The sequence below is a fragment of the Aureococcus anophagefferens genome, assembly GCF_000186865.1.
Source record: "Aureococcus anophagefferens unplaced genomic scaffold AURANscaffold_2, whole genome shotgun sequence".
In the NCBI taxonomy this organism is placed as follows: domain Eukaryota; class Pelagophyceae; order Pelagomonadales; family Pelagomonadaceae; genus Aureococcus; species Aureococcus anophagefferens.
This window is the reverse complement of record NW_008705562.1, coordinates 1,474,367-1,489,638: the sequence shown is the minus strand read 5'-3', so window position 1 is coordinate 1,489,638 and position 15,272 is coordinate 1,474,367. Positions and strand designations below refer to the sequence as shown.

Below are 15,272 nucleotides of genomic sequence, written 5' to 3'. Positions count from 1 at the left end.
AACTGCATGCCGCGCCCCGCGTCGGTATCGGCGCGGGACGACACATCAGGACCCCGGTCGACAGCGACGCTTCGGCAGCAATGCGCGGGCCACGAGCCGAAGTATCGTTCGCGACGGCGTCGCGGCGCGCGGCCGCGCGCGCGCGCGCGCGAGAGTGCGAAGCGCGTCGCCTGGTGCAGGATCGGGGACACGTCGGCAGACGAGCGAGGCCGCGGCATCCAGCCCTCCACCCGTTTTCTCGGGAGGCACTGCCAGGCCTACGGCCGCCGACGCCGACGCGCCGCGAGCCGGACGCGGCGGCCAAGCTCTGACCAAGCGTCAACGAGCCACGATATGATGCGCACTCTCTTGCTCCTCGCGGCCGCGGCGAACGCGTTTACGACCAAGCAGAACAGCCTGCCGTCGGCGCGGCGAACGGCTTCCACGGTCGTGCGCGCGCGGCGTCCTCGCGCCCTCCGCGCGCCGCCGCCGAGCCGGGCGTGTTGATGGTCACCCGCGCCGCAGGCCCCGAAGATGCTCGACGCCGCGACGATCCAGGGCGGCAAGCCGCCGGCGTCCGCCCGGCTTCGCGCGCGCGCGCGCGGCGCCCGACGCCGCTCTCGACGCGCAGGCGCGGCCGCGTTCGGCGGGCTCGCCGTGGGCGTCTTCTCGGTCTGGTTCTCGGAGCAGCAGATCACCCGGGGCGAGGAGCGCGGCTCCGATGCCGTGTCGGACTTCACGAAGGCGAAGATGCGCGCCGCCGGCGCGACGCGACGCGCCGCGCGCCGCTTGACCGCGACGACCGCGCAGGTCCGCGATGTTCATGGAGGACGAGGTCGTGCCGGACGCGTCGCTCGACGACACGGTGCGCCGCATGGAGGCCGCCATCGCCGCCGCCAAGGGCGAGGAGGTGCCCGTCGAGGAGGAGCCCCGGGAGGTCGAGGTCAAGGACGACGGCTGGTAGAACGGTACCGCGCGCGCAAGCCCCGGACCAGTAAGTGCGGGACCCCTTAGACCGGCGTCGTGCGGCGTCGTGGTGGTTCCGGAATGTGCCGAGTGTTACTGGCAGGACGCGCGCCCCAACGTTCGCGCACCTAGCGCCGCTTCTTCTTGCCGCCGCCCTTGGCCTTGGCGGCCTCGGGCTTGGCCCCGGGCGCGCGCGCGGCCTCGCGCTTCGCCTGGACGCGGTCCCAGAAGTTGGCCGTGCCGTCGCGATCCGCGGCCTCGGCGTCGGCGGCGGCGACGGCGAGGTAGCCGCGCGCGCAGACCGCGACGTCCGCCGCGGCGACGACCGCGGCGAGCGTCGCCACCGCGAGGCCCGGCGCCGCGAGGACGCCGTAGGCCGTCTTGCCGAAGGGCAGCGCGACGTCGCGCCAGCCCGCGGCGGCGACGACGAGCACCGGCGCGAGCCGCCGGGCCGCTGCGGCGACCGCGATGCCCGGCGCGGTTTCGCCGGCCGCGTTCCGCAGCGTCGCGTCGGCGCCGATCGCGTAGAGCGCGGCGCGCACGCGCCAGCGCTGGTTCCGGTACGCGAGCACGTGGAGCGTGTCGCCGGGCGACGCTTGCAGGCCGCCGACGGAGGCGCCGCCGATGGCGCCGCCGACGACCTGGAGGTTCGGGGAGACGCCGGACCCGGCGAAGGCCGACCGCAGGCCCTCGCCGCTGTCCTCGACGAGGGCGTGGAGCGCGAGCACGTAGGTGGAGACCGTCTCCTTGGAAGTGGACATGATCGACGTCGAGGCGTCCGACCGCGCTCGCAGCGCTCGCAGATCGCTCGAAATGAGTCGCAAAATCAGAGGCAAATCTCACGCCTGCAGGACAAGTCGCTGGGCCCTCTCGACCTCTAGATCGATCGACCGCGCCGAAAAGAACAACGCGAAAATTAGGAGGGCGCCTTGCCCCGCTTCCGCTTCCGCTTCTTCCGCGGCGCGGCGCCGCCGCCGCCGCCGCGCGGCGCGGCGCCCGCGGGCGCGTAGAGCCAGCCGAACACCGAATAGCGGAGCCGGTCCGACGTCGGCGGGCGGACCTCGTGGAGCCGCGGCACGCGGAACGCGACGAGGCTGTTGTGCGACGGCGCGTAGGCGTCGCCCGTCGCGCGGTCGACGAACTCGCCGCCGTGGGCCGCCGCGTCCCAGGGCGTTTCGTCGCCCGTGGCGTACCAGACGAGGGCGAGGACGCGGGCCATGCGCGCGCCGTCGATGGTCGTCTCGGCCGCGTCGTCGTGCGGCTCGATGTAGTCGCCCCTGCCGTAGCGCGCGAGCTGCAGCTTCGCCACGAGGCCGCGCGCCGCGCAGAAGGGCGCCGCGGCCGCGGCGACGTCGTCGAGGAGCGCGGCGACGGCGGCCTCGCGGGCCGCGTCCTCGGAACCGTCGCCGACGCTGTACGCGTGCGCCGTCGACCCGGCGCCGCGCTCGCCGCGCGCGGCGTCGACGGCGCGCGTCGCGCGGTGCCACGTGCGCTCCGGCAGCGACGCGAGCAGCTCGTGGGCCGCGCGCGCCGCCTTCCGCGGCAGCAGCCGGTTGATGCGCACGAGCCCGCCGTCCACCAGCAGCAGGGCCTCGACGCGCTCCGCCGCGGTCTGTTTCCGCGGCGTCGGCGTCGGCGGCGCGGCGCCGACGGGCGCGCCGGCCAGGGCGATGAGCTCGTCCATATTATTGTGCGTATGTAGCTGCCGGCGGTGCAACTGCGACGAGGCCTCAGATCACTTCACGGGCTCAATGCCTTGTGGCAATCTGTCAATTGCGCAGGCCCATCGTGTGCATTCATCGCCGGCAAGAGCTACGAGCACCGCCGCCGCGCGCGATGCGCGCGCCGCCGCTCCTCGCGCTGCTCGTCGCCTCGAGCCATGCTCTCGTCCTGCGAAGCAGCGGCGGCGCCGCGCCGCGCGGCGCCGCACCGCGGAGTGGCCCGCGCCGCCGCGCCGACCGGCGCGCGGCGACGCGCGTCTACAACCTGAACCAGCACATCGACGCCATCGCGGGCCAGTTCGAGGCGACGGACGTGAGCGACCTGCCCGGCTGGGTGCAGGACAGCATCGTCGGCGGTGGCCTCAACCAGCTGACGTTCGACGAGGCGAACGCGTCGGTCTTCTCGTTCCAGGTGCTCATCATCGGCCTCGCGATGTACGTCTCGCAGCAGCGCTACGGCGCGTCGGGCGCCCAGGGCCAGACGCAGCTCGCCGCGGAGAAGATGCGCGCGGAGCGGCGCAAGCGGTCCAAGTTCGACGCCGAGCCCGAGTCGCTCGACGACGTCGACGTCGCCGCGTGGTTCGACGACGACGACGCCGCGCAGTAACAATCGTGGAGGTGTCTCGCGCGAGTAGAATCGACGGGGCCACACCCGAGAGGCGCTCCTTCGACGGCGCGCGGTCTTACCCGGAGCGCGCGCGCGCGCGGCCGGCGTTTCAGCCGCACGCGGCCGCGGCGAGGCCCTCGGCGGCGACGGCGTACTTGGAGCCCTGGACGACGCGGAAGTTCATGGCCCGCTGCTGGAGGGGCGGCAGGGGCGCCTTGGGCGTGCCCGCGGCGAGGAGCGCGCCGTCGTCGTCGACGAGGCAGAACGACTTGAACTCGTCGACGGGCGACCAGACGAGCTTGAAGGCGACCCTAGCGCGGAACTGGACGTGGGCGACGTCGCGCGGCGGGTCGGTGTCGCAGCCGTTCGTGCACGTCGACCACGAGCCGCCCGGCCCGAGCTCCGGGATCGACGCGACGCGGATGCCCGGGCCGAGCAGGTTCCGCCGCGAGATCTCGTTCACCGCGCCGTTGGCGTTCGACTCGTCCTGGACGTCGCCGAGCATGGTGCAGAGGTCGCAGTGGTTGTAGTCGTTGAACGCGTGGCCCGTGTACCCGCCGCCCGGCGCGGCGTCCTCGAGGTCGCGGAGGCCGCCCGCCCAGAGCAAGCGACGGCGGACGGCGGGCCACTCCTGGTCGAGCTCGGCGCGCGTGAGCTTCGCCACGCGGCCGTGCACGCTGTTCAGGCGCTCCACGGCCGTGCCGGGGTACTTGCTATCGACCATCATGGCCATGCTGCGACTCCCGAGGCTCGCGGCGACGCACAACCGCCGCAGCATGCACCGGAGCGGCTGCCTGTTTTGTTTCGAGCTCTGCGCGTCGGTGCGCGGAGGCTGCCTGCGGTGTCGAGCTCTGCGCGTTGGTGCGCGGAGCCGTGCGGTCGCGTGCGGAGCGTGCGAAGCTGTCGCGGCTGGCCTTGCGTCACAGCTTAGCAGGGTGAATCGAAGCTGATCAGCTGAGGCTGGTTCAGTTCACTACAGTTGTGCACTGTGGCACTCACGTTGAATTCAAGGTCAAGGGTCTACCTCGTCGAGGGGTCCCCGGTCGCGCGTCGCTGCCCGCCGCTTGTCCCGAGATCCACTACGAAACTAGGGCCGCCGCACGGGCAGGAGGCAGCACGCGGGCGCGTCGTCGACGGCCCGCTCCGTCGGCGGCGCGTCGGCGACCTTGGCGGCGAATAAGGGCGCGGGCGGCCGCGGCGGCGGGCTCGGGCGCTTCGCGAAGGCGCAGCCCGCGAGGAGCTGCGCCGCGCGTTTCCTCGCGCGCGGCTCGAGCGCGGCCAGCGTCATCTGCGACGCGAGCTGCGGGTTGTGGAGCATGCCCAGGGTCCGCATCCAGCTCGGCTGGTGGTACAGCTCCAGGGGCAGGGCGTCGATGACGAATTTCAGGAACACGTGGTTCGCGAGGCCGAAGCTCGTCGCGCAGAAGAACGCGATCGCGACGACGCTCGGGTACGGGCTCCGCGCGGCGGTGACGATTTTCCACTCGAAGAGTCCCATGAGCGGGTAGATGCCGCCGGACATGAACATGACGAACATGACGCCCACGACGTTGACCGCGCCCTCGTAGAACTTCGCGCCCTTGAGGCCCGCGTCGCCGCCGGCCGTCGCCGCCAGCATGCCGAGCATCACGGCCAGGAACACGACGAAGAGCATGGAGAAGAAGACGAACATCGCGATGGCGTCGCGGACGTCGTCGGACGACGCCCGCCACGCGGTCCACGTGTCGCGGCCGTCGGCCGGCGCGCCGTTGTCGCGGAGGAGGGCGAACGGGATCCCCATGATGAGCCCCGCGATCAACGCGCACATTTCGCAGATGAAGAGGAGCTGCCCCTGCCACTCCTCCGTCGGGCTGGCCAGCAAGGCGAGGAACAGGGCGCCGGGCTGGCCCATGGGCCCGGGCTCCTTGCCGTCGCGGCCGCGCACGAGCAGGAACGCGCGGACGCGCGCGGGCACGTCGTCCTCGTCCCAGTCGTCGCCCTGGCCTCGGAGCTCGGCCTTGATCGTGAGCTTGAGGCCCATGGGCGCGCCGCAGGCCGCGAAGTCGCCGTCACTCGCCAGGGCGAGCTGCCAGGCCCAGGTCACCCCTTGGGTCTCGAGCGCCGCCACGACGGCCGCGGCGACGCCGTCGGCCTCGCCGATGCGCGCGGCGGCGGCCGCCACCACGTCGCCGACGGACCGCGCGTCGTCGTCCTCGGCGACGCGCAGCGCCGAGTCCTGCCTCGCCGGCCGACCGCGGCGCATCACGTACATCGTAGAGTTGGAAGGGTGGGCCGGCAGCCCTCGTGCAGCCTTCAATCACTAGTGCAACGCATGTCAAACACTCGTACTTGAAGGATTGATCATCTCGATTTGAGATTGATCCAGTCACACTTCGTCACACTTCCCTACTACGAACTCTCGCGTCGTCGGCAGCAGCCTCTAGGGCATGTCGCCGCTGCTCGACATGCAGCTGGACGACCCGCCGGATCCCGGCGGGTACCCACATACAACCAACACAACAATAACACCAAGTCCCGCGCCCTACGCGCCGTTCTCGCATGCGCAGACGCCGACGGTGCCGCTGGAGCTCATCGTGCAGATGCTCGGCTACCTCGGCGCGTCGGACTTGCGGAGCTTCGCGCGGTGCTGCACCTTCGCCGCGGACCAGGCGCTCGCGTCCAACGACGAGCGGCTCTGGCGGCCGCTCGTCGACGCCGTCGCGGCGCGCGCGCAGCGGCACGTCCGCGCGTCGCGCGGCGGCGGCGGCGGCTGGCGCGGCGCCTACGCGGAGGCCATGGCGGACCTGCGGCGCCCGACGCTCACGGCGGGCGACGTCGTGGGCCTCGAGTGGCGCCTGCGGTTCACGGAGCGCGCGTCGGGCGCGTTCTTCGCGGCGCCGCACGAGCCGCGGTTCCTCGAGGACGGCACGCTGCTGCTCCGGGGCTACCCGCGCCTGCCCTGGTCCGTCGCCGACGGCGGGCGCATCGTCGTCATCGCCCAGTTCCCGCCCCATGCCGTCGGCCGCCGGTCCGGCTACGACGGCGCGTGGACGCTCGCGAACGAGAACGTGACCATGTGGACGGTCGACGAGGCCTGCGCGGCGCGCCACGCGCGGGCCGCGGCGGCGATGGCGCGCCGCGGCGACGCCCACCTGCGGGCGGGCCGCGCGCGCGTCGCGCGCCTCGAGTACCGGACGATGCTCGGCCACTGCGGCGGTTTAGCGCGGCCGCCGCCGCCGGGCGACCCCGACGCCGCGCCCGCCGCGCCGGGGTCGCCCTGGAGCCGCTACCGGCGGGACCCGGGCGCCGAGGCCATCGAGGCCGAGGAGCGCGCGCTCACGGCGACGCTGACGGCGCGGGAACGCGAGGTGCGGACGGCCGCGCTCGGCCGCCTCGCGGGCGCGGCGCTCGAGTGCGGCCGCCGCGCGACGGACGACGCCCAGGCCTGCGAGGCCCTCGTCGAAGCCCTGGACTGCGCGCGGCGCGCGCTCGCGACGCACATCGACCGCGCGGAGACGTCGGAGGTCATCCAGGCGCACCGCGACGCCGCCGTCGCCGCGCTCCACCGCGTCGCCGCGGACCGCCGCGGTCCGCCGTCGCCGGCGACGCCGGACGTTCGCCGGGCCCGGGCCGACTCGTCCTCCGAGGCGCCCACGCGGTCGCCGTCGCCCGTCCGCGACGCGATGGACGAGTCCGCCTGCCCGCCGCCGCCCGGGACGGACTTCAAGTCCGTCCTCAGCCGCCTCTTCGAGTGGGCCGCCTCCACCTCGACCGCGCCGTGACGCGACGATTCCGCGCCGCGGTCGAGGGGGGCCCAACTCTGTTACTTGTGCCCTGTGTTCCAAACTTTGCCACCTACGTTCGCGCGCGCGTTCGGGGGGACGTCGTCCGGTGCGCCGGCGTCTTCGCGTCGGTGCTTTCGACGTTCGAAAGACGAGAGCACGTCGCGTGGCGCGCTCGAGTTCTTCCAGGACGCCTCCGCCTCCGCGGGATTTGCTTTCCCTCAACGTGACGGGCAACGAAAGCTGTGGCAAAGCAGATTGGCAAAGCAATGGTCGCCTCGTGAGGCGAACGACGTCTCATCCTCCGAAATAGCCATGGCTGCGCTCGTCGACGCCGAGCCGGAACGTCTGCACGTGTGCTACGAGGGCCGCGAGACCTTCGAGGTGGCCATCGACCCCCCCAAGAGCTGGCGCTACGGACCCGTCGTCGGGCGCGCGCTCGAGGCCTTCTGCGGCGCCTTCAACGCGCGCTTCAAGGGCGTCGCCCACGTCTACGCCGCGGACCTCGAGCTGCGCCGCGGCGGCGCGGCGCTGCCGCTGGGCGCGCGCCTGCGCGACGTCGGCGGCGGCGGCGTCGCCGCGCGGCCGCGGCGCGACGGCGCCGCGTTCTACGCGCCGTCGCGGGGCCGGCCCGAGCGCGAGTGGCCCCGGGGCCGCGCCGTCGACGCCGGCGGCGGCGCGCCGACGCGCGAGGCGCCGCCGCCCGAGGCCGGCGCCAAGGCCGCGAAGGCGCGCGCGAAGCGCGAGGCGAAGCGCGACGCGCTCCTGCGGCGCGCGAACGACGCCGAGGAGCGCGCGGAGGACCGCTACCACTACGCGGCCGCGGCCCTCGGCTGGGACCCGGCGTGTCCGGCCTGCGCCGCGGCCTACGTCGCCGCGCTCGGCGCGACGGGGCGCTGGGCGCGCGCGGCGGACTTCCTCGAGGCGCTGCCCCTCGGCGAACTAGCGCACTGGCCCGCCGCGGCGCGGCGCGCGGCGTGCTGCGGCCTGCGCTTCGCGTCGCGCTACGCCGCCGCGGCGTCGCTGGGCGTCGCCGAGGACGCGGCGCTGATCGACGCGCAGCGCGCGGCGAAGGTCCGCGGCGACGCTTTACTCGACGACGGCGACTTCGCGGCGGCCGCGGCGGCCTACGGCTCCGGCGTCCGCGACGCGGCGCACCCGTCGCTCTTCCTCGACCGGGCCCTGGCCCACGCGCGCGACGGCGACTACGCGCGCGCGGCCGCGGACTACGGCCGGTCGCTCGAGGGCCACCCGCGGTGCTGGCGGGCGCGGCTCGGCCGCGCGCGCTGCGACGGCGTCGTCGCCGCGCGCTTCCTGACGGCGCCGCGCAGTGCGACGACGGCCCTCGCGGCCCGCGGCCACGCCGGGCCGGACCGCGAGCGCCTCAACGGCCTCGCGAAGGCCCACGCGGCCGCGGCGCGCGCGGCCGACGACGCCGCGGCCGCGCTCCGCGCGCACCGGCGCGCGCCCCTCGTCGGCGGCGACACCTTCGGCGACGCCCTCGCCGCGGCCCTCGCGGCGTCCAGGGCCCTCGCCGCGGGCCTGGGCCTGCGCCGGGACCGGGAGTGGGACGCGGCGAAGATGCGCGCGCGCCGCGACGCGCACGGCGACGACGCGGACGACGGCGGCGCGTACCGCGCGCGCGTCGGGCCCGACAAGCTCGACGGCGACCGGGCGGCGCGCGAGGCGCGCCGCGCCAAGGTCGCGAACCACTACGAGGTCCTCGGTGTGCCGCGCGACGCGGACCTCGCGGCCATCACGAAGGCCTACAAGAAGAAGGCCCTCGAGACGCACCCGGACAAGAACCTCGACGACCCGGACGCCGAGGCCAAGTTCCTCAAGGTCCAGGAGGCCCGCGTCATCCTCTCGAACAAGGACGCCCGGGCCCTCTACGACCTCGAGCTCGGCGACGACGTCGACCCGGGGGGGTAAATTTTGCATTCAAGGTGCTGCATTGTTGCTGCTCGTCTCTTGCAAAAAATATTTGCGATGATGATGCGCAGCCCCTTGTGGGCTGTCGTCGTCGCGTGCCTGCGCCGGGCGTCGGCGGCGTGCGTGTCGGCGCCGGGCGCCACGGACGTGACGCTCGTGACGCAGGCGTCCGTCGACCGGCTCTGGGTCGTCGAGAAGCTCTGCGAGCGCTGGCACGGCCCCATGGCGCTGTCGATCATGTCCAACGGCAGCGAGCCGAGCGGCGCGCTCGAGGCGCGCGCGTCTGGCCTCATGGCGCTCTGCACGGACCGGCGCGTCGCCGTCGTCGTCCCGGCGCGGCCCTTCCCCTACCCCGTGAACCGGCTCCGGAACGTCGCGTGGGCGATGGCGACGACGAGCCACGTCTTCCTGCTGGACATCGACTTCTGGCCGAGCGTCGGCACGCGGCGGCGCATCATCGACGCCCTGCGCAGCGGCGTCCTCGACGCGCAGACGCGCGCGGCGCTCGTCGTGCCCGCGCTCGAGCTGCTCGTCGCGCACGCGGAGTCGACGAACCCGGCCAAGGTGTTGTCGCCCGCGGAGCTCGAGCGGCAGATCCCGTCGTCGAAGCTCGGGTTATTACGGTGCGTGGCCAACGGCGCGGGCGACGGCGCGGCGCCGGACTGGCGGCCCACGCGCGCGAACCACTGGGAGGACCCCGTGTCCGACGGCGCGCGGCGCCGGCGCCTCGGCGCGGCTCCGAAAAAACGGCCGAAGAAGAAGGTGGTCAAGCGCGTCAAGTTCCTGCCGACGCCGCGGCCGACAGCGCGGCCCACGCCGCGGCCGACCCTCGACGCGGCGACGCGGCGGCGCCACGCGGCGCTCCACAGCGCGCTCCACGCGATCCCCGAGCGGCTCCCGGGGCAGCAAAAGAGAGCGAAATTCCCAACTTCAAAGGCTCATATCTCGGCCGTTTTCCACTCGTTTCGGCTGATTTTTGGACGAGCGATCATCTCTCGGAACGGTCTCGAAGCGCGGATGCTTTTTCCGGAACACGCGCGCGCGGAACACTCACGTTGAAGCGACGTTGAATCACCCTTTTGCTGCCCAGGCGGCTCCAGAACACGGCCCACGAGAGCGAACCCAGCGATCTCCGGTGCAGCGCCTTCCACCACCACGGCACGACGCGCTTCCTCGACTGGCTCGCCCTGCCGGACGACGCGCCGCCCGCGCGGCTCGACTGCTTCCTGGGGAACCACTTCGAGCCCTTCGTCGTCGTGCGGCGCTGCGACGAGCCGACGGCGGTCAACGGCTCCTTCGCGACGCCGCGCTTCGACGAGCGCTTCGCGGGCTACGGCAAGAACAAGCTCGAGTGGATCGCGGCGCTGCGGGCCGCGGACTACGAGTTCCACACCGTCGCGGGCGCGTTCGCCGTCCACGTGCCCCACCTTTTATCTACTTCCAAGCGCGACTGGGACCGCTGGCGGTCCAAGGACCGCGCGGAGCGCAAGCGCGCGCGGCGCAACGCGACGGCCCTCGAGCCGCGCGACCGCCGCGCGCACAACAAGCACGTCGTCGACCGCCTCTTCCGGGACCACCTCCGCGCGCTGGGCCTCTACGACCGCGGCGACCACGGCCACTGGTTCCCGCCCGAGGACGACCGCGCCGCGCCGCGCGGGGCCCTCCAGGAGGACGACCTCGCGACGCCGCTCTGCGCCGTGGACCGGGCCCAGGTCCGCGCGCTCGAGGACTTCGAGCCCGGCCGCTTCGCCGCCGCCGCGCGCGCGTGCATCGGCGACCGCCGCCGCTGCGGCGCGCGCAACGAGTTCATCCGCGCGCACCGCGCGGCGTGGCGGACCATCGACGCGCGGACGCAGGCCGAGCCCTTCCTCGGCCGCCTCCGGCGCGCGCGCAAGGCCGACGAGGAGGCGCGGGAGGCGAACGACGCCGCCGACGCCGCGCTCCGCGCGAAGGAGCGGGTCCGCCGGCGGCCGCGGCCCGAGGCCGGCGTAATCTGAGTGGGCGAGTGGCATAAGCGGCGCGACGCGATGGCTGCGCGCGCCCCCCGGTTCTACCCGCGTCGACGGCGTTAGTGGCGCGGGCGGGACGCGATGGCGGCGTACATGGCGCGGAGCTTCGTCTTGAGGTCCGCGTCGACGGCCGGCGCGGCGAAGAGGACGCCCTTGGACAGCACGAGGTCCTTGGCGTAGGCGATCTTCGAGCCGTCGAGGGCCTCGAGGTCCGCGCCCGTCGCGCGGCAGAGCGCGTGGCCCGCCGCGACGTCCCACGCGTGCATGCCCGCGAAGGACGACGGGTACATGTGGGCGCTGCCGTCGGCGACGAGCGCGGCCTTGAGGCCCGCGGAGCCCATGGGGACGGCCTCGGCGTCGCGGCCCGCGAACTTGGCGACGAGCGGCGCGAAGCGCGGGTGCACCGGCGGCGACGCGGCGAACTTGAGCGGCCCCGCTTCGAGCGCGTTCGCGTCGAGGCGCGGCAGGGGCTCGGAGACGCCCGCGACGGTCCTGACGGCCGCGCGGGACCCGTCGGGCCGCACGACGCCCGTCCACGTCGCGCCCGCGTCGGGCCGGTGCACGACGCCGAGCACGGGCACGTCGCCGACGACGAGGCCGATGAGCACGCACCAGTCGCGCCGCGCGGCGTCGTCCTCCGGGAGCACGAAGTTCTTCGTGCCGTCGAGGGGGTCGACGTACCACGTCCGCTCGGCCGCCGCGTCCGCGTTCGCGCCCTCCTCGGACACGATCGAGTCGCCGGGGAACTCGCGCCGCAGGCCCTCGCAGATGAGCGCGTCCGCGCGCCGGTCCGCCTCCGTCACGGGGCCCTGGCCGCCGGCCTTCTCCGTCGTGTCGAGGCCGTGCGCCGCGCGGATGGCGACGATGGCCTCGCCCGCGCGCTCGGCGAGGTCCACGGCGACCGCGAGCTCGCGGTCCAGCGGCCGCTCGTCGTCGGCGGCGGCGACGAGGTTCGATGACAGCCAGCCGTCGACGGGGCTCAGGAGCTGGAGCCGCTGCTTCGTCCTGCCCTTGTCGACGATCTCCTGCTCCTTGCCCGCGGCCTCGGCGTAGGAGCCCTTGGGCAGAGTCGCGACGACGTCGCTGGCCAAGTCCGCGCCGCGGCGCACGATGGCGCCGGACTTGCCGACGATCATGAGGCGCTTGCCGGCCGACCACTGCATGACCATGAGCGCCAAATAGAGTATGAGTGCCACCTTCACACGCTCTTGACCCCGACTCGGCTGGCTGATGACGCCGCCGCGGGACGCCTGGTCTTTGACCTTGTGGAGGTTCGGCGAGCAAACTTCAAGATTTGCGAGTTGCCCGATCTCACAGCCGAGCACTCGATCGAGCCCCGAGATCGCGCTTTTGCTTGCTCTGTCCACTGTCCACTACTACCATGCCAGCCCCCATCGTCGGCCGCGCCATCCGCTGGGGCATCATGGGCAGCGGGCGCATCGCCAGCGACATGACGCGCGTGCTCACGCAGCTGCCCAACACGGAGGTCGTCGCCGCGGGCTCGCGGAGCGCCGAGACGGCGGAGCTCTTCGCGGGCCGCTTCGGCATCCCCACGGCCCACGGGTCCTACGCGGCGCTCGCCGCGGACGCGGACTGCGACGTCGTCTACGTCGCGACGCCGTCGATGCGCCACGTGCAGGACAGCATCATGTGCCTCGAGGGCGGTCGCGCGGTGCTCTGCGAGAAGGCCATGGCGCCGTCCGCCGCCGAGGCGACGCGCGTGCTCAACGTCGCGCGGGAGAAGGAGCTCTTCTTCCTCCACGGCGTCTGGAGCCGCTTCTTCCCCGCGATGGCCGCGATCCGCGACGCGATCCGGTCCGGCGCCATCGGCGACGTCGTCAGCGCGCACGCGTCCTTCGGCCAGGACGACGGCGCGGGCCAGGCGAGCGCGACGCTCGAGACGGGCATCTACTGCGCGCAGTTCCTCCAGTGGGCCATGGACGGCGACGCGCCGGAGTCCATCGAGGGCGTCGTCGCCGAGCTCCACAAGGAGAGCGGCCTCGACCAGCACGTCGCCGCGCTCCTCCGCTTCCCGGGGAACCGCGTCGGCACGCTCGAGTGCAGCCTCAAGAACCCGACGGCGCGCGTCGGCGTCGTCAACGGCACCAAGGGCGTCATCCGCGTGCCCTTCCCGTTCTGGTGCCCGACGGAGTTCTCCCTCCAGCGCATGTCGGGCCTCGGGTCCCAGGACTTTGGGCCGGAGACGAAGCGGTCCTTCCCGCTGCCGGACATCGAGGGCGACTTCAACTACGTCAACTCGCAGGGCCTCGCCTACCAGGCCGAGGAGGTCAACCGCTGCCTCGCGGAGGGCCTGACGCAGACGCCCAAGTTCGACGCGCGCGAGTGCTTCTCCGTCATGCAGGTCCTCTCCGACATCCGCAACCGCGCGGGCGGCGACGAGGCCATCCAGGCCGCCAAGGACAAAAAGACGATCCAGGGCAGCGGCTACTCCTAGAGAGACGCCGGGGGCGCCGCGGCAGCCGGGGCCCGGATCAAGTAAGACAAAAGGACGATCCGAGTCCAGGGCAGCGGCTACTCCTAAAGGGCGACAACCACGCGCGTTCCGCCCGGGCCCGGATCAAGCCTACCGAGAGTTAGCGCGGCACGACGCAGGACCGGTACTCCGTGTATTCCCGCAGGCCGATTTCCCGGCCGCCCTCGCGGCCGAGGCCCGAGTGCTTGAAGCCGCCGAAGGGCAGCGTGTCGTGGCCGGCCATGTGCTGGTTGACGGCGACCGTGCCCGCCTCGAGGCGGTTCGCGACCTCGTAGCCGCGGTCGACGTCGCTCGTCCAGACGGACGCCGACAGCCCAAAGTCCGACGCGTTGCAGCGCCCGACGGCGTCGTCGACGTCGTCGTAGGAAACCACGGGCAGCGCGGGCCCGAACTGCTCCTCGTCGACGAGCCGGGCGCCGTCGGCGACGCCCGCGACGATCGTCGGCGCGTAGAAGAAGCCGTCTTCGCCCGCGTAGGCGTCGCCGCCGGCCGCGACGGCGCCGCCCGCCGCGACGGCGTCGTCCACGAGCGCGCGGACGCGGTCGCGCTGCGCCGCGTTGTTCAGCGGGCCGTACTGGACGCCCCGGGCGAGCCCGTCGCCGACGCGCGCCTTGGCCGCGAGCGCCGCGAGCCGGTCGACGAGCTCGTCGTGGCGCGACGCGTGCACGTAGGCGCGCTTCACGGCGACGCAGACCTGGCCGCTGTTGAGCATCGCGGCGCGGAAGATCGCCGGCGCGGCGGCCTCGAGGTCCGCGTCGGGCAGGACCAGGGCGGGGTCGTTGCCGCCGAGCTCGAGGACGACGCGCTTCAGGGCGGGCGCGGCCGCGGCGGCGATGGCCTTGCCCGTCGCCACGGACCCCGTGAAGGACACCGTCGCGACGTCCCGATGCGCCGCGAGCGCCGCGCCGAGCGCGTCGGACCCGGGCAGCACGTTGACGACGCCCGGGGGGAACGCGTCCCCGGCGATCGCCGCGAACATGGTCGTCGTCAGCGGCGTGTGCGGCGACGGCTTGAGGACGATCGTGTTCCCCGAGACGCAGGCCTCGAGCAGCTTGTTCTTCAGCATGAGCATGGGAAAATTCCAGGGCGTGATGGCCGCGACGACGCCGCGCGGCACGTCGTGGACCTCGTAGCGGTGCGTCGCCGACTCGTGCGTCGCGCGCGGCCGCAGGAGCGGCTCGTCTCTCCGGTAGGCGCCGCGGAAGCCGGCGACGCACGCGTCGATTTCGTGCTGGGCCGCGCGCAGCGGCTTGCCCTGCTCGCGCGTGAGCGCGTCGGCGAACTCGTCGCGCCGCGCCTCGAGGAGGGCCGCGGCTTCCGCGAACGCGTCGCAGCGCGCGGCCCAGGGCGCCGCCGCCCACGCCGGGAACGCGGCCCCCGCCGCGGCCACGGCGTCGTCGAGGTCGCTCTCCGACGCGTCGGGCACCCGCGCAAAGGCGGCGCCCGACGACGGGTCGACGACGTCGAAGGTCGCGCCGCGCTCGGCGCCGCGCAGCGCGCCGCCGATCAGGAGATTGCCGCAGGCGAAGGCTGGTGGCGTTTGAGCGGTCGCGCGCGCGAGCGGTTTCGTAGCCATCGCGCGCGCTGCACGAGCGCGCGCGAGTGGTTTCGCAGCCATCGTGCGACTGCTGGACGCGACGGCCGGCGCAACGGTCGCGCGCGCAAGCGCGCCCATCGTGCGCGCAGCACGCGAGAGACCTGCAGGGCCGCGCGAAGCATGCATCGATGCCATCAGCTCTTGAGCTCAGGGCTGCAAGTTTCCCTCAACGAGACCTGCGCCGAACGAAGCTCCTCCCGACTCCC

General features: G+C 73.6%; 5 protein-coding genes across 5 annotated transcripts; 2 read left to right on the top strand and 3 right to left on the bottom strand.

The window, feature by feature from the left end:
• Positions 1-3,382: 3,382 nt before the first annotated feature.
• On the bottom strand, positions 3,383-4,006 carry AURANDRAFT_61204 (expressed protein; the record flags this gene model as incomplete). Its single annotated transcript, XM_009034795.1, has 1 exon — positions 3,383-4,006. One exon carries the CDS (start codon positions 4,004-4,006, stop codon positions 3,383-3,385), a length of 624 nt encoding a protein of 207 aa, XP_009033043.1.
• Positions 4,007-4,360: 354 nt separating this feature from the next.
• Positions 4,361-5,524, bottom strand: AURANDRAFT_61203 (expressed protein; the record flags this gene model as incomplete). Its single annotated transcript, XM_009034794.1, has 1 exon — positions 4,361-5,524. One exon carries the CDS (start codon positions 5,522-5,524, stop codon positions 4,361-4,363), a length of 1,164 nt encoding a protein of 387 aa, XP_009033042.1.
• A 3,217-nt stretch (positions 5,525-8,741) lies between these two features.
• On the top strand, positions 8,742-8,930 carry AURANDRAFT_9084 (hypothetical protein; the record flags this gene model as incomplete). The annotated part of the gene is made up of 1 exon (XM_009034649.1): positions 8,742-8,930. A coding segment is annotated over one exon (189 nt), but the record flags the coding sequence as incomplete, so codon positions are not given.
• A 3,426-nt stretch (positions 8,931-12,356) lies between these two features.
• Positions 12,357-13,430, top strand: AURANDRAFT_20106 (hypothetical protein; the record flags this gene model as incomplete). Its single annotated transcript, XM_009035150.1, has 1 exon — positions 12,357-13,430. The coding sequence occupies one exon, from the start codon at positions 12,357-12,359 to the stop codon at positions 13,428-13,430; it is 1,074 nt and encodes a 357-aa protein (XP_009033398.1).
• A 142-nt stretch (positions 13,431-13,572) lies between these two features.
• AURANDRAFT_2200 (hypothetical protein) lies at positions 13,573-14,940 on the bottom strand (the record flags this gene model as incomplete). The annotated part of the gene is made up of 1 exon (XM_009034572.1): positions 13,573-14,940. A coding segment is annotated over one exon (1,368 nt), but the record flags the coding sequence as incomplete, so codon positions are not given.
• Positions 14,941-15,272: the final 332 nt, after the last annotated feature.